The 20,741-nt window shown below is 35.7% G+C and overlaps 4 protein-coding genes across 8 annotated transcripts; 1 reads left to right on the top strand and 3 right to left on the bottom strand.

Moving 5' to 3' along the window:
- Positions 1 to 8: 8 nt before the first annotated feature.
- On the bottom strand, positions 9 to 4,180 carry LOC120264503 (isovaleryl-CoA dehydrogenase, mitochondrial). Its single transcript, XM_039272317.1, has 15 exons — positions 3,968 to 4,180; positions 3,668 to 3,751; positions 3,512 to 3,569; positions 3,215 to 3,339; positions 3,083 to 3,127; positions 2,787 to 2,835; positions 2,593 to 2,702; positions 2,273 to 2,349; positions 1,931 to 1,981; positions 1,778 to 1,842; positions 1,256 to 1,410; positions 1,116 to 1,156; positions 984 to 1,038; positions 635 to 691; positions 9 to 388 (listed from the first exon to the last, which is right to left on the bottom strand). The coding sequence occupies exons 1-15, from the start codon at positions 4,073 to 4,075 to the stop codon at positions 242 to 244; spliced, it is 1,227 nt and encodes a 408-aa protein (XP_039128251.1). The 5' UTR covers positions 4,076 to 4,180; the 3' UTR covers positions 9 to 241.
- Positions 4,181 to 8,522: 4,342 nt separating this feature from the next.
- LOC120265322 (protein DOG1-like 3) lies at positions 8,523 to 9,457 on the top strand. Its single transcript, XM_039273192.1, has one exon. It carries the CDS (start codon positions 8,523 to 8,525, stop codon positions 9,309 to 9,311), a length of 789 nt encoding a protein of 262 aa, XP_039129126.1. The 3' UTR covers positions 9,312 to 9,457.
- A 45-nt stretch (positions 9,458 to 9,502) lies between these two features.
- On the bottom strand, positions 9,503 to 14,044 carry LOC120265486 (dnaJ protein P58IPK homolog B). The gene is made up of 9 exons (XM_039273417.1): positions 13,867 to 14,044; positions 13,432 to 13,585; positions 12,493 to 12,694; positions 12,242 to 12,402; positions 11,902 to 11,995; positions 11,582 to 11,794; positions 11,009 to 11,089; positions 10,191 to 10,409; positions 9,503 to 9,941 (listed from the first exon to the last, which is right to left on the bottom strand). Exons 1-9 carry the CDS (start codon positions 13,964 to 13,966, stop codon positions 9,762 to 9,764), a joined length of 1,404 nt encoding a protein of 467 aa, XP_039129351.1. The 5' UTR covers positions 13,967 to 14,044; the 3' UTR covers positions 9,503 to 9,761.
- Positions 14,045 to 14,729: 685 nt separating this feature from the next.
- Positions 14,730 to 20,741, bottom strand: LOC120264893 (probable E3 ubiquitin-protein ligase HIP1). Of its 5 annotated transcripts, none has more exons than XM_039272780.1 (9): positions 20,623 to 20,739; positions 19,247 to 19,375; positions 18,559 to 18,813; positions 16,761 to 16,931; positions 15,990 to 16,674; positions 15,533 to 15,897; positions 15,357 to 15,449; positions 15,117 to 15,263; positions 14,730 to 15,013 (listed from the first exon to the last, which is right to left on the bottom strand). In XM_039272780.1, the coding sequence occupies exons 5-9, from the start codon at positions 16,393 to 16,395 to the stop codon at positions 14,855 to 14,857; spliced, it is 1,170 nt and encodes a 389-aa protein (XP_039128714.1). In that variant the 5' UTR covers positions 16,396 to 16,674; positions 16,761 to 16,931; positions 18,559 to 18,813; positions 19,247 to 19,375; positions 20,623 to 20,739; the 3' UTR covers positions 14,730 to 14,854. The 5 variants fall into 5 exon arrangements, with proteins under 5 accessions (XP_039128714.1, XP_039128713.1, XP_039128715.1 ...); XM_039272779.1 differs by having other exon boundaries at positions 19,242 to 19,375; XM_039272781.1 differs by having other exon boundaries at positions 19,242 to 19,385; positions 20,623 to 20,738.

Here is a 20,741-nt window from a genome sequence, read left to right on the forward strand (position 1 = left end):
TCTCAGAATTCACTCGAAAGTTCACGATTTTATTCTTGATTGAATTTAGTTATATAAACATAATGAAACATAAATATTACACAGAATAAATCTATTTCCAGAAAGATGGGGTAAAAAAGATTGATGGAAGGTTCTCTATTGCTTTGTAAATGGACATGATTTTTCATACCCAGGTCAGTATGATGGACGGAAACTTAATGATATGTTTTGTGAAGCCAGACGGTATGTTTTAGGGTTGTTTTTAATCTTGTTTGAAGAGCTCCCGACCAATGATCATCCTTCTGATCTCACTAGTTCCGGCACCTATCTCATATAACTTTGCGTCTCTCAATAGTCGCCCGGTTGGGTACTCATTCACATACCCATTGCCCCCGAGACACTGCACTGCCTGCAATGCCATGTATCTCGCTTAAACAGAATCAAGACTTTAACATAGATATGTAACAGAACCGCAAATGGTAAATAAAGATGAACAATGATGAATTATATAGTTTCTTCATCATCCAGTATCAATTCGGTTTTACCAATTCTGGAGTCTTTGCCCTAAACTTTGTTTATAGACTACAAAGCTTTGTTCTTTTAAAAATGTACAAAAAAAAATAAACATATAAAGTTTTCATAATATAAGCAATACCTGAATAGCAACCTGTGTGGCCTTTTCAGCAGAAAAAAGTATAACACCGGCGCAATCCTGCAAAAATTGTTAATCCCTCAATATAATATCATCATAGCTCATGAGTATACGATAGTGCACCAGCAACGATAAACCATGAGAATCACAGTAGTTCCAGAGGGAGTGTTTACAATCATATATCCAGGCAAAATACATCCAGACATGTAAAATAAATAACCTTGAGCACAATACATGTGAGTTTATATCTGGGACATTGGCATTTTTTTAACGCCACATTATTACGCCACAAAAAAAATGGATCCATTCATTAACAGTAAATGGTGATGGACATAAAGTAATTTAAGAATACCTTCCGGTCAATTTTTCCATTGTCGCAGTCCCTAGCAACAGAATACACAAATGCTCTGAAAAGAGAAAATTAAAACAAATCAGTTGATGCTTTTGAGTGAAACCATAGCAAAAAAATGCAAGAAAGCTTTACCTAGATGATTGCAAAGAAGTGTACATATCGGCTAATTTCCCCTGCAATTAATTTATGGTTCAGAATGGTGCAATACAACTGAAAAAACTTCAAAAGTAACAATCAGTATGCATAAGTTCTCAGACAAAAATAACAGAGACCTGTATTAACTGGAATTCTCCAATCGGCCGGCCAAACTGTTCCCGCTGCCGAACATAAGGAATAACAGCATCAAGGCATGCTTGCATAAGACCAAGAGGGCCGGCGGCCAAAACAAGCCTTTCTAAATCAAGCCCCGACATCATGACATAAACCCCTGAAATCATTTGTTGACTAGGCTATAATTAAGTTAATTAACTCCATTACAGAAAATAATCATGTATTAGATGAGGATAAGCTTTCTAAAACACCTAGCTAACACGATGTATTTGATTGAAAAAATTTGAACGAAAACCCAAGTGAGTGCCAATATAGAGTCCAATGCACGTGCCGAATTGGTATGGCAAAGGAAACATAATAGGAAACAGATAATTCTTGGAGAATCTCTATTTTACTTCTAGTTTACAATGAACTCATATAATACAGCAAGAATCATCTTCTTGAGTAACAGCATTCATAATCAGGCGGGCAGAAATGATATTTGCATAGGGTCATCTTAAATAAAGGCGTTCGTTAACAAATACCTTTCCCTTCCTCTCCCAAAATGTTCTCATCAGGTACAAAACAATTTTCAAAAACCAGCTCACATCTGAGACAGTACCATCCACGTTAAAAGAAATTAGGGAGTTAAATTAATTGATAACACCTAAAATACAAGCTGCAGCAATTTGACTTACGTATCACTTCCACGCATGCCCAATTTGTCCAACTTCTGGGCAGTACTGAACCTGCAAATTGTCTTACAAATTAAGTCATACCACTTCAAAAGCCAAAAACAAAGGAGAATGTAGCATGTTTTTGTGTGAATCATGTTCTCAGAAATCAGTAAAGTCACATTATCCTATGTCTGAAAGAGTTAATATTATTTCACATGGGAGTGATATTAAAATCTTATTTGACACAAAGCCAGATTTTCCAATGATCAATTTCCACACACACACACACACACTAAAAAAAAAACAAAAACAAAACACAAAAAGAAAAAGAATGACAGACAAAGAAAAGTGCATTATGAATACCCTTGCATCCCTTTCTCGATTATAAACGCAGTGATTCCTTTTGATCCAGCAGTAATGTCTGTTTTAACATAAACTACCTGTTCAAAAATTGCTTTATCAGTGACAAAGAACAAGGAAAATAATATAATTTAACCAGAAGCATTCATGATAGAAATACTAGTCTCACTGGCATTATCTTAGTTATAGGTGCTGCACAAATTAACGTAGATACACAGATGAAAATGTTGCTATATAACTATACCATAAAAAGATATGAAAACACCTTCTATCATGATAAATGGTTTGATGATTCGAGTAGACAATGGGATAGGAGCAAATACCAATGTTTGAGCAGTTGGCCCATTTGTACACCACATCTTGTTACCATTTAGGACATAACCTCCATCAACCCGATCAGCTTTGCATCTCATACTGACAACATCAGACCCGGCTGAAATAAAAAATGCACAAATGAGAATATAAAAACCCTCTTTCCCCAAAAAAAATCACTCAAGTTTTGCTTGCTTTAGTTTACCATTCGGTTCACTCATTGCCAAAGCCCCAACATGCTCCCCACTAATTAGCTTCATGTAAAAGCAAGAGAATAATAATTAGCAAAACGAGATCAAATGATCAAAAAAAGGAAAGTTATATCATTAAGCAATCTTAGAATTATCAAATTTACATCAACAAAGATAAAATATGCCATATGATGATAAACCAAAATCAGAAAAGCAATTACTTTATGAATACAAAGTAATGACATCCAATCCAACAAAGAAGTCGCACAAAATAGATTAAGATAATTTTCAAGTGCTGTTAAAGGCGAACCTTTGGTAAATATTTCTGCTTCTGAATAGGGTTTCCATTTCTCACCTAACGAAAAGACACAATTGTTAGCTCATATAGTAGATAACTGTTACCGTAATCAGATAATATAACTAAGGAACAAGGCCCATTCACCAATTGATTAATGCAAAGGTTTGAATGAGCACCATAAGAAAGTCCCACAGATCCCGAAGCCCGACTAATTTCCTCCATTGCAATGCAATGATACAAGTAACCCAGCCCAAGGCCCCCATATTCCTCTATAAGAAAAAAACACAGAATTAAACTCCACTTGAAGAACACATACTCATAACATAAAAAAAAATTTAGAGTTAATATCATTGCAACGGATTTGGGAACGGGTCAAAACAATCCCAACAATGTAAAAATATTATATTTGAGCACAATGGAATTGAAGATCAACAGTTTTACCAGGTGCAGTGATGCCATGAAGATTGAAATCGCCCATGAGTTTCCACAAGTTAACATCCTGGAATAAATACAACAAAATCACATATCATCACTGAAATTCTCACAAATTCTATATAATAAAAACACTCCCTTTTCAAAAAATAAAAAACACACCACCTTTGGAAAATTATTCGTCCTGTCCACCTCCGCTGCATGTGGAGCAATAGTTTCTTGTGCAAATTGAGCAACACTGTCCTTAAACTTCACAAACAACAAATCAAAACCAATCAAAACATTGGAAGTAAAAGCCAAGCCCTGCTCTTTTCCATGTAAAAGATGCAATTTTTTCATCCTTGCAACGCTAAAAACAACAGAAACTACAAACTAAAAGACTAAAAAAAAAAATCCTTTTTTTTTTCATTAAATTAAGATCACGCTACTCTAACAAAAAGTATAGAGCATTGAAATTTTGAAAACCTGCTTCTGGGTATCATCGAAGAGGAGGGAGGTAGAGAAGCACGCCCTTCGCAAGCTCTGATTCCAAAGGGACGTCGCCAGACGCCTCACCGAGGAGATCCTCTGCATCGTTGAAGCGGATTTCAGCGATTCGATTCAAGAGTTTTCTCTATCGAGCGAAAGCGAAAGCGAGAGCGAGAGCCAAACCAGAGAGAGAGAGAGAGAGAGAGAGCGAGGTGGAGTAGGAGATTGAAAGAGAGATAACTACGGCACTATGGAGGGTGATTGGAGATGGACGCAAATCTCAAAGCAAATGGACGGTGATCTATGTGTTATTATTATGCGGGCATTTTGATAATGTTTTCGCTTCTTGATTGGTGACACGTGGCAGCATTATCTGTTTTGGATAAATTGTGAATTAAGACTTATAAGAATCAGACAAAATACTACCGAATTACTATAAAATATTTCTTAGTTATCTCTATTATTATAATCCTCCTTGATTTATATTAAAACATAAATTATCATTAAACAAAATTTTTTATTATAATTCCAATATTTATCCACCTTTATTCTTATCCACTTGATCATGTTTAGATATCAAATTGGGTGAGAATTAAATCAACTTGTGGCCTTTTTCTTTTTCTTTTAAAAAAAATATTTTTATCTTCTGTTTTTACTGATTTAATTTTTAAATTTTTTTGTTTTTGTTTTTTTAACCGTTTTAATTTTGGTATTCACTAACCACTCTAATTGTGTAATAAATCCAAAATAAGCCCCACATCAACTTAAAAAAGAAATTTCATGTACATCCATCTCAATTAGGGGCACTACAATTAGTTATCATTATTTTAATATTATGGATAAATAACTTCACACATATTTCAATATTTTAAATAGTATATATTATAAATAAACTGAACTTTTTTTATTATTAAAAATTAAACTATTATTTTTTAACATAAGAGTTAATAATACTACCATTCACCTGTTACCACGGCATCAGGCGTTAATATATCAACCCTTCCATTATAAACACCAATAACACCCATGTTTTTAGCATCACTGAGAGCTATAAACATCCAAGTTTCAACAAATTGTTGATATGGCAACAAAAGGTTAAACTTATGGTAATTCTCATGCACTTGCCATGCTACATTGTCTCCATGCATCCCATGACTCCAGATAAACCACCCTTCATCATCTCCATGCAGAGGGGGGTGGGGTGGGGGTGTGTTCCCCCTCCCTTTCTGTTTTGTGACTTGTCCCTTGGAAATGGCAGTGGATGCTACCCTGCTAGGCAATTTTTTTTTATATATATATTTTTGAAAAGTGTGAAATGGTTTTATAAATTAATACATATAATTTAAAATATATATTAAAAAAAATATATGAAATATTAAAAATTATATTTGTAAAAAAATATTTGTTAAAATCTTCAGTTAGACCCCTTTGAGTTTTTATTTAAGTGCTCTTAATAAACCTATGTTCTTAATTTTTAATTATTAAAATTAAAGATAATTTGACTAAGTGTATTTTTTTTAATTAAAAAACAGTTTAGTTTTGGAAAAAAATTCTATTTATAGATCGAATATTCAACTCATTTGAATATATATTTTTTCAAAATTTTTTTGAGACAAATGATATGTACAACCAATATTCAACATCTTTTGTACCCTGCTTTACATATATTCTTTATTTCAATAGTTTAAAAAAAACAAATAATATGTGCTATAAAATTTTGGTATAATACCCTAAATAATCCCTCTACTTAGGTCACTCTACCTTTTTAGTCTCTCTACTAGAAATACTCCCAACTAATCTCTCTATTTTTGAAAATGAGCTCATTTAATACTTCTACTATTAATCTTTTCTCAACTAGTCCCTCTAATATAGGGAATAATTAGGTCATTTTCAAAGCATAAAAAGACTAAATGGGCACATTTTCAAGAGTAGAGAAACTAATTGGAAACATTTCTAAGTAAAAGGACTAAAAAAGTAAAATAACCTAAGTAAAGGGACCATTTAAGGTATTCTACCTAAAATTTTAAATATTTATAATTTTTATAATTTAAAATCAGCACCATTAAATTTTATATTCGGTTCCGCTACTGTCTCCATGTATATTTAAGCCCTTTAAGCTTAAAGCATTAGCATCTATCTCCAAGGACTGTGTGAATATATGTCCGAGAGAGGACAACAGCCAATATACATGCAAGTAATTAAAAAAAGACAGGAAAAAAAATCTATGGTTTCTCAAAGTGTATGAATGGAAGGAATAAAACTGACCCAAAAGTATACATTGTTCTCAAATGCATGTCTAAGAGACGAAAAAAGAGGAAACAAACAAAAAGTAGTGCATTTATCCCTCTCAAGCTTACTTGGCGGATTCACCAAAATTATAATCCTGTGAAGAGATTTTTTTTCCTAAATATGTATATTTTCCATTCAATTTAGAATAATATATGCCCACACTTGGTTAGTCCAATAATAAAAACTAATGGCGTTTGAGTCAATTAGTATAGAGTCCTTTGGGTAGGACGTTCATTTTGAAGAAGACCCGGTATCGAATCTCATGTCCTGTGCAAAGTGAGGACACGTGGGTCGGCGTTAAACTTTACTCCCCACATGTGCACGTCTCTGGGATTTTGGTGCTAGTTGTCTTTCTCAAAAAAAAATAAAATAAAATAAAAAATAATAATAATAATAATAATAATAATAATAATAATAAAAAGCATTTAATAGTGCATGGACAACCAGAACATGTGTGGATTTAAAAACCCTCCCTCCAAATGGTATTGTTCATGCATTATTCCGAGACCTAAGGTACTATTTATAATACTATTTAAACCGATTTCGATGGATCCCCTGTGTGAAGAATTATATTTTTCTCTTAAAAATTATATAGTAAAAAAATTTATTAGTTCGGTATAATCTTTGTAAATCATGTGGGCCTATACATGTTACCGACTTTCATTACCTCATATAGTGCTTACTAGAGTTAATAAGCCTCTAGAGAATCGATAAAACATCATAATTAATACACATTTATACCTACCTGTCTTTTTGATAAATCTTTAGGTGAGAGTGTTTATCGTCTATTGTCAATATATATATGTATATATTACCAACGACATCTTAATTTCTTAGCACATAGTCCTCTGAATAGGATATTTGTATCATATGGACTGGGTTCAACCATCAGTTCATATAAGATGAAAACAATAATGCATTGAGAGAATAACTCCGCCACTTATATACACCCCTAATATCCACTAAAAAAAAACATATTACTCCGGCATATAGTTTTGCTGAAGATCAATAATGGCCTCTATAAAATTTAAATAACCACATTTAAAAAAAAAAGAAAAGAAATTCACGTGAGATTATAATGATGATGATGAGGATGATTAAATGCATACAATGATATCCTTCTATTTTTTTTTCTTTCAATTTTAGTTTATGACAACCAATCCTTAAAACCACTCAAATAGTATAATAGTATAATACCATGGCCCTTTTTTACTAGAGTATTTTCAATTTAATTTTTATTATATATTTATTTTAATAAAGTATTTTTATAATTTTCAATTTATTTCATAATTTTCAATGTGAGAGATCCGTATTGTACCGGAGAGAATCAATGAAAGAATAATTCAAAATTATTTTTATAACAATATATTTTAATTAAAATTTTTTTCTAAAAATCAATCACAGTTTAGTTTATTAGTATCGGATTTATTATTAAAATTTTTTTGTTCCATTAAAAAAAACTGATTTAAATCTCAGCTCATATAATATGAAAATACATGTGTTTTAACTAGTTATGTGTACTTATCTTTTTGACCTGTGATTTATTTATATTTATATTAAAAAAAATCAAGTAACAAAACTTACATGCACCAATAACAATTTAAAAAACAAAGGTGCCAACTTTATGCATTTATTAACTGTTCATTTGTTGGTTTTCTAAGATTTTTATAGCAACATCAACTTGCCCATCCATTACCAATCAAATCTAAACCTTGTCCATGAAGGAACCACTCTATTCATTGAATTTGTGTGTAAAAGTATCAATCCGTGCAAAAAGCGTCTAGATTTTCCGTACCTAATCTCAACCGTTTATTTCTTCAGCACGAATCTCAACACCATATGGGACCGGCTCAGATAGACTGAAGATGATACCGCCTCCGGAACCAAGCACGCCAAACATGTACTTTTGGTGCGCCCATAGATTCCATTCCCATGCTCTTCTATTTCCTTCAAACAGGAAGAGTTCAAACCCAACCAATAAAAACCCGACACGTTTCGGACACTGAAGACGTTCTAAATCTAATTGGTTGACATGCTGTTTCCTGTTTAGTATAAGCTCAAACCCCTCACTCAGTGTCAAACTCTCCAATTGGTCATGCCTCAGCCACTGATACAAAACCCATTGGACCTCACGGCCCACATCCCAAGAAATCTCAGCCGCACATTACTTATGCGGGCCCCACCAAAGCCTCATCCTGACCCTTCATCTCACACGCACGACGTATATAAAGAAGAACAAGAGCTTCGTCCTCGAGCTGCAACAATGGCGTCCACAAGCGAGCATTTCTCAAAGTTCTTCGAGTGCTGGCTCGCAGAGCAAGACCGAGACCTCCAAGCCCTCCGAGAAGCCGCCGCAGAGCCAGCACCGGGTTCCGAAGCCGCCGCTGAGATCGAAGAACTCCGGCTCCGGCAACTCATCATTCGAGTGATGGAACACTACGAGTACTACTACAAAGCAAAAGGGCAGTCTGCGAAGAGGGACGTGGTGGCGATGTTCTCGCCGAAGTGGACGAGCTCGACGGAGAACCTGTTTATCTGGGTCGGAGGGTGGAGGCCGAGCTCGGCCGTTCATATCCTCTACTCAAAGTCAGGGATCCAGTTCGAGTTGAAGTTGAATGAAGTTATTAGTGGGATGGAGACGAGGGATTTGGCCGGACTTTCGCCGGAGCAGCTGAAGATGGTGGATGAGTTGCAGAGGAGGGTGATAAAGAAGGAGAGAGAGATAACGGAGGAGGAAGCGAAGGTGCAGGAGAAGGTGGCGAACAGGAAGATGGTGGAGGCGGTGGATGTGATGACGGAGATGGTGGAGAGGGAGGTGGAGATGGTGGAGAAGATGGAGGAGGAGATGAAGAGGAGGAGAGGAGATATGGAGAGAGTGCTAGAGAAGGCGGATGGGTTGAGAATGGAGACGATGAAGGAGATTGTGGAGATGTTGAAGCCCATGCAAGCTGTTCATTTCTTGATTGCTGCTGTTGAGTTGCTTCTCAGGGTTCATGAGTTTGGTGTCGCCAAAGATGCCGCCGCCGCCGCCGCCGCCGGCGTTCGACGGTGAGGTTGACTTGACCTTTTTGGTCAACTTCTTTCATTTGCTGCTTCTCTGTTTCACTAGCTTTTATTTTCAAGTGTTTTTAATATAAGAGACCTTTTGAGGTTTATTCTGGAGAGTTTATTTGAATAAATATAATGGTACTTGTTTTGGAGAATTCATGCTTGATCGATTGATTAATGGTGAAGCAAAAAAAGGAATTGAAGATGTATACCATTTACCAACAATGGACTCAATAGTTTTGTTTTACAATTTAAGATCCAGCAAAAAAGACTAAGATACAAAATAATAACATGCTACAAAGTTCATCTGGCTTTTGAGTCCATTTGTTGTGTCAGTAGTCAGTTCTTGAAAGGGTTCTAACCTCATAATTGTATTTCTTTTCTTGTGCCTCTTTGGGTCAGTAAGCAACCCTCGGCAAAAGGGAAAAAAAAATAGGCCTCAACATGGACGTGATCAAAAATTGAAGCCGCCGAATCCTCCGCCGGGAAATCCACCTTCAAAGTGAAAGGTGAATTGTTGTCCTCCGGCGCCGAAGGGATTGAAGCCACCGCCGCCACCTCCCATTCCCGTATCCATGTCGTCAATGTCCTCACCTCTGTCGTATCTTACACGCTTATCTTCATCGCCGAGTACCTTCCAAAGAATGGCAAGAACTTAGAATCAGAAATCCAATTTATTCAATCAATATGAAGGACCTAGGGCTTTTACTCAAGTTTTCATTTGTTTTCTAGGATATGATTGAACAAGTAGCTCTAGAAACAAAGAAATGATCTTGCAGCTACCATTTTCATTTGCTGTGTCTATTGATCTTTTGTAATTAATAACTCAAGTAGCATTAACCATATTAAGATGACGACTGTGGAAGCCAACTTTTAGATTTACCTCATATGCAGCAGCAATTTCGCGAAACTGGGCCTCTGCTTCCTCACTGTTGTCCACATTTTTATCTGGATGCCACTGCAATGCAAGTTTCTTGTAGGCACGTTTAATTTCCGCAACGGAAGCGGTCTTGGGAATCCCCAGGATTTTGTACCAATCCTTGCGTTTGCTCAACTTCAATGACTTCTCAGCCTTCCTAAGTGCTTCTCGGATGTTCATGTCCTGTAAATTCAGGATATCCATTATGACTAGAGAAGTTTATATAGATCCAAATATTCCCAGTTTATCTTCAATAAGATGCAGTAATGGTTGACAAACAAGCTTTTATATGAAAACAAATGACAAGAACTGTCAGTTATGACTTCGAGAATACATGACTCAAAATATATATGAACACTCTAAGATGTTAATTAGCAATCTGCTTTTATGGTCCTCATTAGTAACATTACTATTAAACTTAAAATCAAGTTCCAAAGTTTAATCCAGGCCTTGAGAGGTATATTCAGAATTAGCATACAACAGCACCAAAATCCAACACACTCACACACACACACACACAAGTGCTTTCACAAGTATAAATTTTCACAATTCCTAATTATTTAAGTAATCTGAAGATATTTATCAAATTAACTCATAACTATCATTTCAAAATTTCAATGTCATCAGGTCTAATATGTCCAACATGATATATGAAGAGGCCAAACACCAAGTTGGAAAAAAAAAATTTATATATGGAACTCAATCAGATGGAAAGGAAGGTCACAGTAAAAACAACAGTATCTGATCATTTCGAAAGTGTCCATAAAAGCTACATAACACACCTGGGGAGACTTTTGAGCTGCTGACTTCAGATCCTCCACAGCCCCCTCCCAGTCTTCCGTTATAAGTTTAGCTTTGCCTCGCTGTAAAGGAAGTAAAAGATACAATAGCGGTTAAGTTAATAATGCAAGACCAAAACATAAAATTGACATGATAGGGCAATCTGTGCTTGACATATATATATATATATATATATATATATATATACATATGGATAAAATCTAGGGCGCTTGTGAGAAAAACTGAAGCCCAACCTGAGCAAACAAATAAAAGAGACCTCCTGACAATGAATAACCTTCTTCAAGTTGTGATGTTCAACAGTCACAAGCCTTAACCTTAAGGTTTATTGTACTAGATCATACAGATTCTTAGCTCACTTTAAGCAACTTCAAGCTTTAAAGGAGGCTGGGTTTCATTCTTGAGCAAATTGTATAAGGGCATATAAATTTAGGCTCATCATGTGTAACTGGCAAGCAACACCAGTTGGTAATTGGGATTTCACTTATAAATGGATGAGTGGTTCAAAACAAGTATATCTGGATATACTCTTGCAAAAAGAATCCATCCTAACAGACCTGAAAAAGAGCCTCAACAAGCTCTCCATCAATCTCAAGTGCTTCTGTGCAGCTGTCGACAGCATCCTTTCCTCGGCCAAGATCAACCAAGACCTTACATAAACCAAGGTGAAGATGCACATTATGTGCAGTATGAATTGGGTCCAAAGCAAGAGCTGCCCGGAAGTCCTCCACAGCCATACGCAGTTTACCCTTTGCAGCATTGTCTTCTGCCTGCAAAAATGACATGCACCCAGGTGTAACAATTGAAGCATAAAGTAATCATGGTGACAACAGTAAAGGTCATCCAAACTCATCCAGCCTTCAAACATTTAACATACACTCTTAGTCTTCTTCAACAAATTTTTCAATCCAAAATATGCTTTTTTCAGTTCAGCATGTTCAGGATCCAGCCGCAGTCCTTTATGATAGTGCCTGAAGAAAAATGGACGAGCATAGTAAGTATACCAAATTTCAAACCCAAGTGTATTTTTTTGTTCTCTTTCCAACAAGGAATAACAGAAAATAAAAGCGCTGCAAACTACATGTCACCATGCTCAGGCAACTTAAAGGAATAAACACTAATTATTTCACTAATTCTTACAAAAGTTTTACACCTTGGCAAGAGACATTTAGAGCTCCAAGATATATGATTCATGTGAAAGGTTTTATCAAACAAACCTGGAAGCTACATCATGGTCGGAGAGATAATAGTATGCACGACCACGAAGCAATAGGGCGTCCAAGTTATTCTCATCTTCTTTGAGTATGTACCCAGTCTCTGTAATAGCACTTGAGTAATCTTTCACTCCCAACAACAATTTCACTTTAAGGAACTTTGCCTAAATATATGAAGCACAATTAATACATGACAAGTATAAAAAATTTCTTTTCCCAAACACTTTAAGGAGAAGATTAATTTGAATAAATACCTCCAAACAACCAGGAGAAAATACAAGAACAACTTTGTCAATGTAATCCAAAGCTTTAGAGTATTCATTTGACTCAAAAAGACTATATGCCGAATCTAATGCACTTTGTGCTTGTAATAACTGAGACAGATCCTTTTCTGCAGAAGAAGTTCCAGGCTTTAGATCCAAAAACTTCTTGTAGTTCACCTCAGATTCTTCAAATCTACATCACTCACAATTAGCAAACAATTTTGATCAAACAATATGAAGTAAAGCAAACATCATCATCATGTAACATGTCGACTGTTTATGACTAATTTATGCCAAGATACCAGAAACTATCACCTTTGGGTTGTCAAGGACTCAAGGATATGGATGTGACATATGTCCATGTACCATCAAAACCCAATTTCTCATGGAAATCAACTAGCTTACCTTTCATAAGTCCAATAACATATAATAATCATATTTTTCACACATTTGTCACTTTTAAAGGTCTAGCATATAGAAAATAACAATACGGAACAGCTGAAAGACAGAGAATATGAAATTGTTTATGGGATCCTTCCTAGTTCCTACCATTCACGATGCAATGTATAAGAACCCAAAACAAACATGAAAATTATGTTGAGAAAGCCACTGTCATCCATGATAACTACATCTTCCATATTTTATTTTATTTTATTTTATTTTATTTTTTTATTATTTGGTTATTTAGGATCCTGTTCCTGTTCTTCTCATATTGCATACAAAAAAAACCACCCCATCTGTGCTACATTCATCTAAGTCAGGAGTAAGGACCATATGGCAAAAGGGCACACACTAATTTGACCACAAAAAATTAACTACAAGTGAAGTTAAAATTTAAATAACTTCCAAATAGCAATAGAGATCAAGAGTCTCAAGGTGATAGCAACTCCATTGAAAAGTTAAAACAACAATAACATTACGCTGTATTACCTACACAGATGGCGAAGAACAGAAGCACGCTGCAAATAAGCCTCCGAAAGCTTAGGATCCGATTCAATTGCAGCATTCAGAAGTCCTAGCGCCTCACCATACTGTTTCGCCTTCAATGTTTCAGACGCTCTTCTCAACAAAGAGGCAGCATCTTCTGCAGATCACATAAACAGTTATGGTCAAGAATATTACAATGATATATTGAATCAAACATAGGAAAATCTTCTTTTCTTCTCATTTCCAAGCACGCGTTCTCTCTGACCTAATTCAAAGATTCAATTTTTATACACAAATAACAATCTGGAAAGCGGGATTCTCTTCAGGTTTGACTTAGCAAAAGCATGCAACCACACAATTGTTTCCATAAGAGAAACATCAATGCAAACACTCAATAACTTAATCTACACAAAAACTACAATGAATCTGAAGACAAACCATGGCAGACGACGTAGAGAAATTGGAAGGCGGCCAGCATATGGATGGCAAGAAGCAAGAACAGCCGTCCAGGACCCAAGAAGGGCCTCACCGACGCCATTAGAGAAAGAGGAGAGAAGAGAAGGATCCCCTTCTCCACTGAATCCAAGCCCCAAACCCTGAATTTTTGGTGCGCTAATTCAATGATCCAAAAAAAAAAAGGCACCAATTTTATACATTGGTTCGCTATTGAACACGTTGCAATCTCCAATGGCTGTTTGCCACGTGTGCGAATCGAGTTGCATGTTTTTCATTTTTTTAAATTTATAAAATCTTGCAATAAAGTCCAATGATTTTTGATGAATAATTTTTGGAGAGAAATTCTCATGGATGATATTTTTTTATTTATAAAAGTTTCTCATATTTTCATTTTGGCTGTATTTAGGTTTTTTTTTGGGGTATTTGTTTGGTTCGTGGTAATAATATATTACTATGTAACATAAATAACTGTGGTAATATAAATGAGAATATTATATGGTTAAAAATATTGTCGTAATTTGATATAACTATGTTTAGTTGGTAACTTTTATTATTGGGAATATTTTATTATTGTGTTATGAAATTATCACATATTTAATAATTCAAAATAGACACTAAATTTGATGGTAATAAGATTATTAACTTTCTTAATAATATAATATTATCTTATCACTCGTATAATATCAAATGTGTTAATCTTTCTACATTACCACGAACCGTCTTTACATCTAATATTATCTAATATATTCAATATTTTCAAAATATGTTATAATAATAATAATATAAGAACTTAATCCTCCAGAGGTTCTATAAATTAGAGTCCCATAAATTAAAGCACTTCAAGAAAAATGAAGAAATTAATTTTGGAAACGCTTGTAAATATCTGTTGATACATACTTTGTTCTTACAACAGCTTCGAATGCACACAATAACAAAAAAGAGCAGGATAATTTTAGTAGAAATTTTCAAGTTACAAATGGATCTTTTGTTTGTCCTTCCTGGTGTCTGTTGCAGAAGCTTTGCAGATTGGGCAGGCATTCTTAATCTGCAACCAATGCTTGATACAACCGAAATGGAATTCATGTCGGCAGTTCAGTACGCCGAGATTTGCCCGGTCTTCGTATTCTTCCTGAAGAAAAAATGTCTCAGAAAAGTTAGATACCGATACACGGATACTCAGTTGAGGTTCAAGCATTTCAAAATATCGAGTTCTATTTGAACTTTCAACTTACCAGGCAGATGGCGCAACGCTCTTCCTGTTGATTGTCGGTGATCTGATCAGGAGAACAATATATTGTATGTCTCAAATACTTTGAGATTGCCTCGTCAGACAAACCAGTGTTGACATTCCCTATACTCTCTTCCAGCGCAAGTAATTCCTGTTTGACCGATCCGAATAATTTGAGACTTACACAAGAGTTAAGTAGAATGCCAAAATAGAAAGTGGCAAAAGAAGAATTTTTTTCAATCACCTCATAGCTCATGTTGTCTATGTCCAATCTCATGTCCCTGTGGTGATCAAGCGTTCTCCAAGAGTCGTAGAATCGATCAATCATTACCGCTCCCTTCGATAATCATAGCATGACTGTGTTACAGCCAAGGAAAACGATGATAATAAATGTTAACTAGCAAATAAAAAGTGATTTACCTCAGAAACCAATCTATTGCGCACATTGGCCTCATCAGTGGAAGATCGAAATCTATCTTGGAGGTTCCTTCCCCTACCATTCCTCTCACCGCCGTGCCCTGCAATAGATAATGGCCTAGAATTTCGGGGAGGTACAATAGCTTCCCTTCCTGACCGTAATCTTTCTTCCAAAGTGGCCATAAAACTCATGGTTGGGTAGCTTGAACTCGGAAGAATTCTGGGATCATGGGCACTTCGATCTGCTAACGTGACTTGTCCAGGAGGCACATAATGAATTGGCATTGGCGCCCTTGGATTTCTACTTCGAGAAGCATCAGGTAGGTATGCACCATTAGTCTCAACATTGACATTTGGAAAACCATTTCCTGCGAGGCAAGAGCAAAAGGGAAAACTATTAGAAGAGACATACAAATTAAAGGATCAAATATGGTGTGAATGAACAAACTAGAATTTACACCTGAAGGGAATATCCTTCTCTGAAAAACCACTGGTGCCGGAGTTTGGCTTGATTGGCCAGCCAACTGCAAACCAGAAACATTCCCGGTTGGGTAGGAATTGTGAGATGAAGTGTTGACTGGAGCTTCATGATGGGAAGCAAGGCTATGTCGCCTCCTAACATTTCTCTGAGGTGCTTCCTCTGTTACAGGGAGAGTGTTGATCCTATAACCAGGGAGCACGATGCATTGGATTCCAAGCTGCAGTTTGAGGAGGAGCTGGGACAGGGTTTGATGACAAATGATCAGGAGGAATAGAAAAGTTGGAAGAACTTCCTCCGCTGTAATACCCAGAGCTATTTCCTTCATCAAATACCATAGCAGTAGCTGGGCCTTTTCTTTTAAAACCAGCCCTACGATTGTCAGCATGGGTATTGCCTATATTGTTGTTGTCCTCGGCAATAAAACCAACATGATAAGAGTTCCCATAATGAACATAATTTGGCGGAAGCTGACTGGAGCTCCCGACTGACAAAGAATGCATGGGTGGGACATGTGAGGTTGCTGGAGCTGCCATGAAACCTGAACAGTCTGCACTGACACTTGCGGGTATATGATCATTTAATCTCAGTCCGCTGTTCAAAAGCGTAATGGAATTCACTTCACTGGGTTCTATGTTATTGCTAGGAAGCAAAAGGGGAGCATTTTCTGCAATTATAAAAAATTTACTTCCACATCACTGTTCTATAAAATTGTGGTTTAGATAAGCATAACCAAAATAGCAGCATGTATACCTGAGTTTGCATGGGAATCAGAGATCTGATAATCCCATATTTGAATATGATTCATTTCAGACATTCCGAGACGAGTACAAGAGGCTATGCCTGTTGGGCTGTTATTGAGTGTTGATGCCCCAGAGAATGGCACAAGAGTTATAATGCAGATAAACAATCAGAACAAGAACCCTGCCAAGTCAAATCATTAATATCATGTTTTAAAATGTAAAACTGATCTTCTCCAATGGAAAATAGCATTTAAATGTTTAAGCAAAGTACCAAAAATCTAAATAGAGGCTGGACTATTACATTAAACTAGCATAAGCACTACTGGAAAATTTAAAAAATTAATGGTTCAACCAAACAATCAAAGCACAAAAATTGATCAATCCTCAACAATGTAAATTGCGGGAGTTGATATATATTACATGAAGATGAGATCATAATACTCCAATGTCAGATCAAACCTGGAAGAAGGGAACTCAAAGAAGGACCTGCCTTGAAAAACAAACCTTACCAACAGTCATTATTAAACATCTCACTTCTATTATGATGAGAAAGATGACAATAGATTATAGGCCAAAAAAACTAAAAAAGAAACAAGGAAATTCCTAATAAAGAAAAATATTCCTATTATACCCTGGCAACAACAACTCAACATCCTCATCATCTAAAGCCATGCAAGTTATAAAATAGTTGACAGTCAAGTGGCAGTTTTTCTTATTGAAAATAAGTTAAACTTGTTGAAGATTACCTCAGATGCTTCAATAGTAATTATACCAACAAAACTTACTGCCAATCACATAACTAGGAAAATTCCTATTAATAAAACAATCATGTCTAGAAAAGCAAAAGATCCAGAATGGTAAATTCAATGATAATCATCTCAAATTGTGCATGAGCTTAAAATTAAATAATAGGATATCATGAAAATCAACTAAAAAGATAATTTATTAAAGTAATTTTTATTGTTTGTGATGCTAGCACATGTCAAAATGGAGAAAGATGAACATTTAGTATGCATTTCAGTCAAAATCCATGAAGATATCAAGAGGTGATATTTAATTTACAAAAAGAACTTGTAGTCAAAAGAAACTGCATCTGTTATTAGGTTTGAAATGGTATATTAGATGGCTCTTTGTCAATTAGATAGAAACCACAACTAACAGAACAGGTCATTAACTGAGTTTCAGATCAGTATAAAATGAAATAAAGCACATGCTCTAATAATTATAGCTAGGAATGCCTTTACTTGTATCAAACAATGCTCAAACCCATTCAGACACCTTAAAATTAGAACAGTTTCTCCATGATAAGCTTTGCATATCAATAAAAGATGAATGAAAATTTTAGAATAAGTTAACACTTGTGGCACATTAGAAATATAAAGATATTATTACTCCTGGCCATATGCAGCTTTTCCTTCTCATCTCTAACCAGTTAGCAACAAAATGACAACCAGATAATGGCTGAAAAAATGTTTTTCTATAACTCAGATCCATAAGCTGTTTTCCATTATGCTAACCAACATTGCAAACACCACCCTTGAAATAAAAAGCAATCAGACCACTCCATCCTGTAGAATATCTCTTTTCCATGCCAACTAAATACCGGGCTTGATTGCAGCAAGAAATAGCTGCAAGATGTGAATGGATAAAGGTGTAGCAGTAGTCAGCTAAGTCAAATCTAGACATACTGACTCCATGAACCATTCACTGCATAATAAGCTTTGCTGGAAATTAATGACAGAAATGGCCAGCAGAATTGCTAGCACACCAACATCCTATGATCCCCAAAGTTAGGAAGAAACTCACACCTTGCTTTGCAGATAACCATGTTAGGTCCAAGAAACAAATATTCTTTGTTTCAAAGGAAGTTCTGGCGTTCTTGGAACACTTATCCCCCAAATCAACCAGAACATGACAGTATGGCTCAACCCTCCAAGTAAGAGGTTGATCTAGTAAAGCCTCAAAGTCCACTTCACACACTTCACACATAATGAGTCTTGAAGGAACTCAAGATATCAACTATAAATCCACTCCTGTAGGGCTCAAGAAGGCCAACAAAGCGCCTGCAACAGCATTTAAAATTCAGTTGATACTGTTACAAAGAACACTAGCAACAAACCAACCCCTGAAAAGAGTCTATCCTATCACAGATCCTTATGATATAAACCTATTCATAAGAAACCTTCTTCCCCAAAACCTTAGGTATAAATTGGAAAATTATAAAAGGAGAGAAATAAGGAAAAGCCAAATAAAAAAACCTAGCCTTTCTTACAGAACTAGGCCTATGGGAAAAGAGACAGGATCAAGTATGCTTATTTATCTCAAGATTTGTTACCAAAAACAACTAACATAGCATGAAGCACAGAAACTTAATAAACACTAATGTTATCACTCTATAGGACAATGGAGAATCTAACGAAGGAACAAAGAATTCTGCTCAATGACTTGACTACCAAAATTTACAATACAGAGGTCAAATTATAAAACCTACCTCACCTATGTACAAATACTGTCCCAAACTATAGTTGAAGACCTTGAAGAATTCCAAGATTCAGTGTTCAACACAAAGTACATGAGGTTTTCCATGATGCAGCACATGTGTAATCAGCAAATACAGTAAATCACCTAGAAAAACCTGCAAATGGTCAAGTCAACTGATGCTTTTGACACAGTCATGTGCATGAGCATCTAAACATGTCTAAGATCACTCCATACAGTATACCCAAAAAGATAAATTGTATGAGGCAGCATTAATGTCAGAATGAGAGATGCGTGTAACAAAATGGGCAATTGATTGAAACATGCAGCCCTCTTCCTTGTATTTAGAATATATCATCTGTTTCACAAAATCATCATCTTTCAAAAAACTAAACATTCCAACATTGGACAATTTGTTATGCAATTATGTTGAGGCAACCTGTTTTCTTGATAGAAATTAGTGAATAGAAAATTCAAGCACAAGCACATTCCTAGAGGATAAGAATGTCAGTTGCAAGTCAAGCTTCCAGACTACTACACAAGTATGCACCTCACTGATAACAAATAAAATGCATGCAGAAACATCAAAAGTGTTATTTTGATCCTTCCACAAAGCTTGACTATCGTTATTCATTTAACAGAGTTGATGAACTAACACCTAAACAGCGCAGCATTACCATTTGTAGGCTGCCTCACAAAATGGTAACATTCAGATTAATCTAGCAGGTTAGTTCATGAACAATAACATTCATTTCATGACAACTTAATTTAAAATTAGCATGAAAAAGAAGCAAAGGGTAACTAGAGAGCACAAAATCCAACCTTTACAAAAATCATCATGAGACAATAGTCACAATAGTCACATTTCTTATCCTAGAAAACCAATCAGTAAGTCTCAGCAAAACTTAACAATCCCAACTTAAAATTAACTAACAAAAACCAAAGAAAACCTCCTGAATCCAATCAACAAACAAAAAAACCCATTCCAGTCTGCACAGGGGAAAAGAAACACATCAGTTAGCCTCCAAGCATAAAAATCAGGAAGCACCATCCGAATCAAAGAAATAACAGATAGATCCTACCAAATCCAGGTTAAAAACATCAAAATAACAACCCGATTCTCAAAACCTCAAACTTGGACCAAAATCACCGAACAGACACCAAAAAGAAGCCACAGACCACGAGATTCACAGAAAACCGACACGATCCATCAAAATCCAACTACAATAACAAAAGAAAACAATAAAAACACCACAAAAAACATCATTTCCAGGTCGGAAACCGATCGGATGAAAGCAGGCACAGGAATTCACAGGTGGATCATCACGATCGGCAAAATCAAAACAAGAAATTGGAATCAAGAGGTGTTCGGTGAGAGGATCAAAAAAGCATACCAAAGAGCGATGATCGGGGCGATGACGGCGAGAGGATGGCGTTGGGGAAACGCTCACCTTCCGGGAAGGGAAGCAAACAAAGAAGTCGAAAAAAACTCCTCTACTTGCACCGAAGACCA

Source organism: Dioscorea cayenensis, chromosome 7, assembly GCF_009730915.1.
Source record: "Dioscorea cayenensis subsp. rotundata cultivar TDr96_F1 chromosome 7, TDr96_F1_v2_PseudoChromosome.rev07_lg8_w22 25.fasta, whole genome shotgun sequence".
Lineage (NCBI taxonomy): Eukaryota > Viridiplantae > Streptophyta > Magnoliopsida > Dioscoreales > Dioscoreaceae > Dioscorea > Dioscorea cayenensis.

Coding starts and splice junctions, on each gene's coding strand:
- LOC120264503 (XM_039272317.1), bottom strand. CDS start 4,075: ATGCAGAGGATCTCCTCGGTGAGGCGTCTGGCGACGTCCCTTTGGAAT. Junction 3,128..3,214: donor ACCTTTGCATTAATCAATTG/GTGAATGGGCCT, acceptor TCTTTTCGTTAG/GTGAGAAATGGAAACCCTAT. Junction 692..983: donor ATGGAAAAATTGACCGGAAG/GTATTCTTAAAT, acceptor CAATTTTTGCAG/GATTGCGCCGGTGTTATACT.
- LOC120265486 (XM_039273417.1), bottom strand. CDS start 13,966: ATGGCGTCGGTGAGGCCCTTCTTGGGTCCTGGACGGCTGTTCTTGCTT. Junction 11,795..11,901: donor TGTTGAAGAAGACTAAGAGT/GTATGTTAAATG, acceptor TCATTTTTGCAG/GCAGAAGACAATGCTGCAAA. Junction 10,410..11,008: donor CAGCTCAAAAGTCTCCCCAG/GTGTGTTATGTA, acceptor CTGAATTTACAG/GACATGAACATCCGAGAAGC.
- LOC120265322 (XM_039273192.1), top strand. CDS start 8,523: ATGGCGTCCACAAGCGAGCATTTCTCAAAGTTCTTCGAGTGCTGGCTC.
- LOC120264893 (XM_039272778.1), bottom strand. CDS start 16,395: ATGCTGACAATCGTAGGGCTGGTTTTAAAAGAAAAGGCCCAGCTACTG. Junction 15,450..15,532: donor GCAATAGATTGGTTTCTGAG/GTAAATCACTTT, acceptor TGATTATCGAAG/GGAGCGGTAATGATTGATCG. Junction 15,014..15,116: donor AGCGTTGCGCCATCTGCCTG/GTAAGTTGAAAG, acceptor TTTTTTCTTCAG/GAAGAATACGAAGACCGGGC.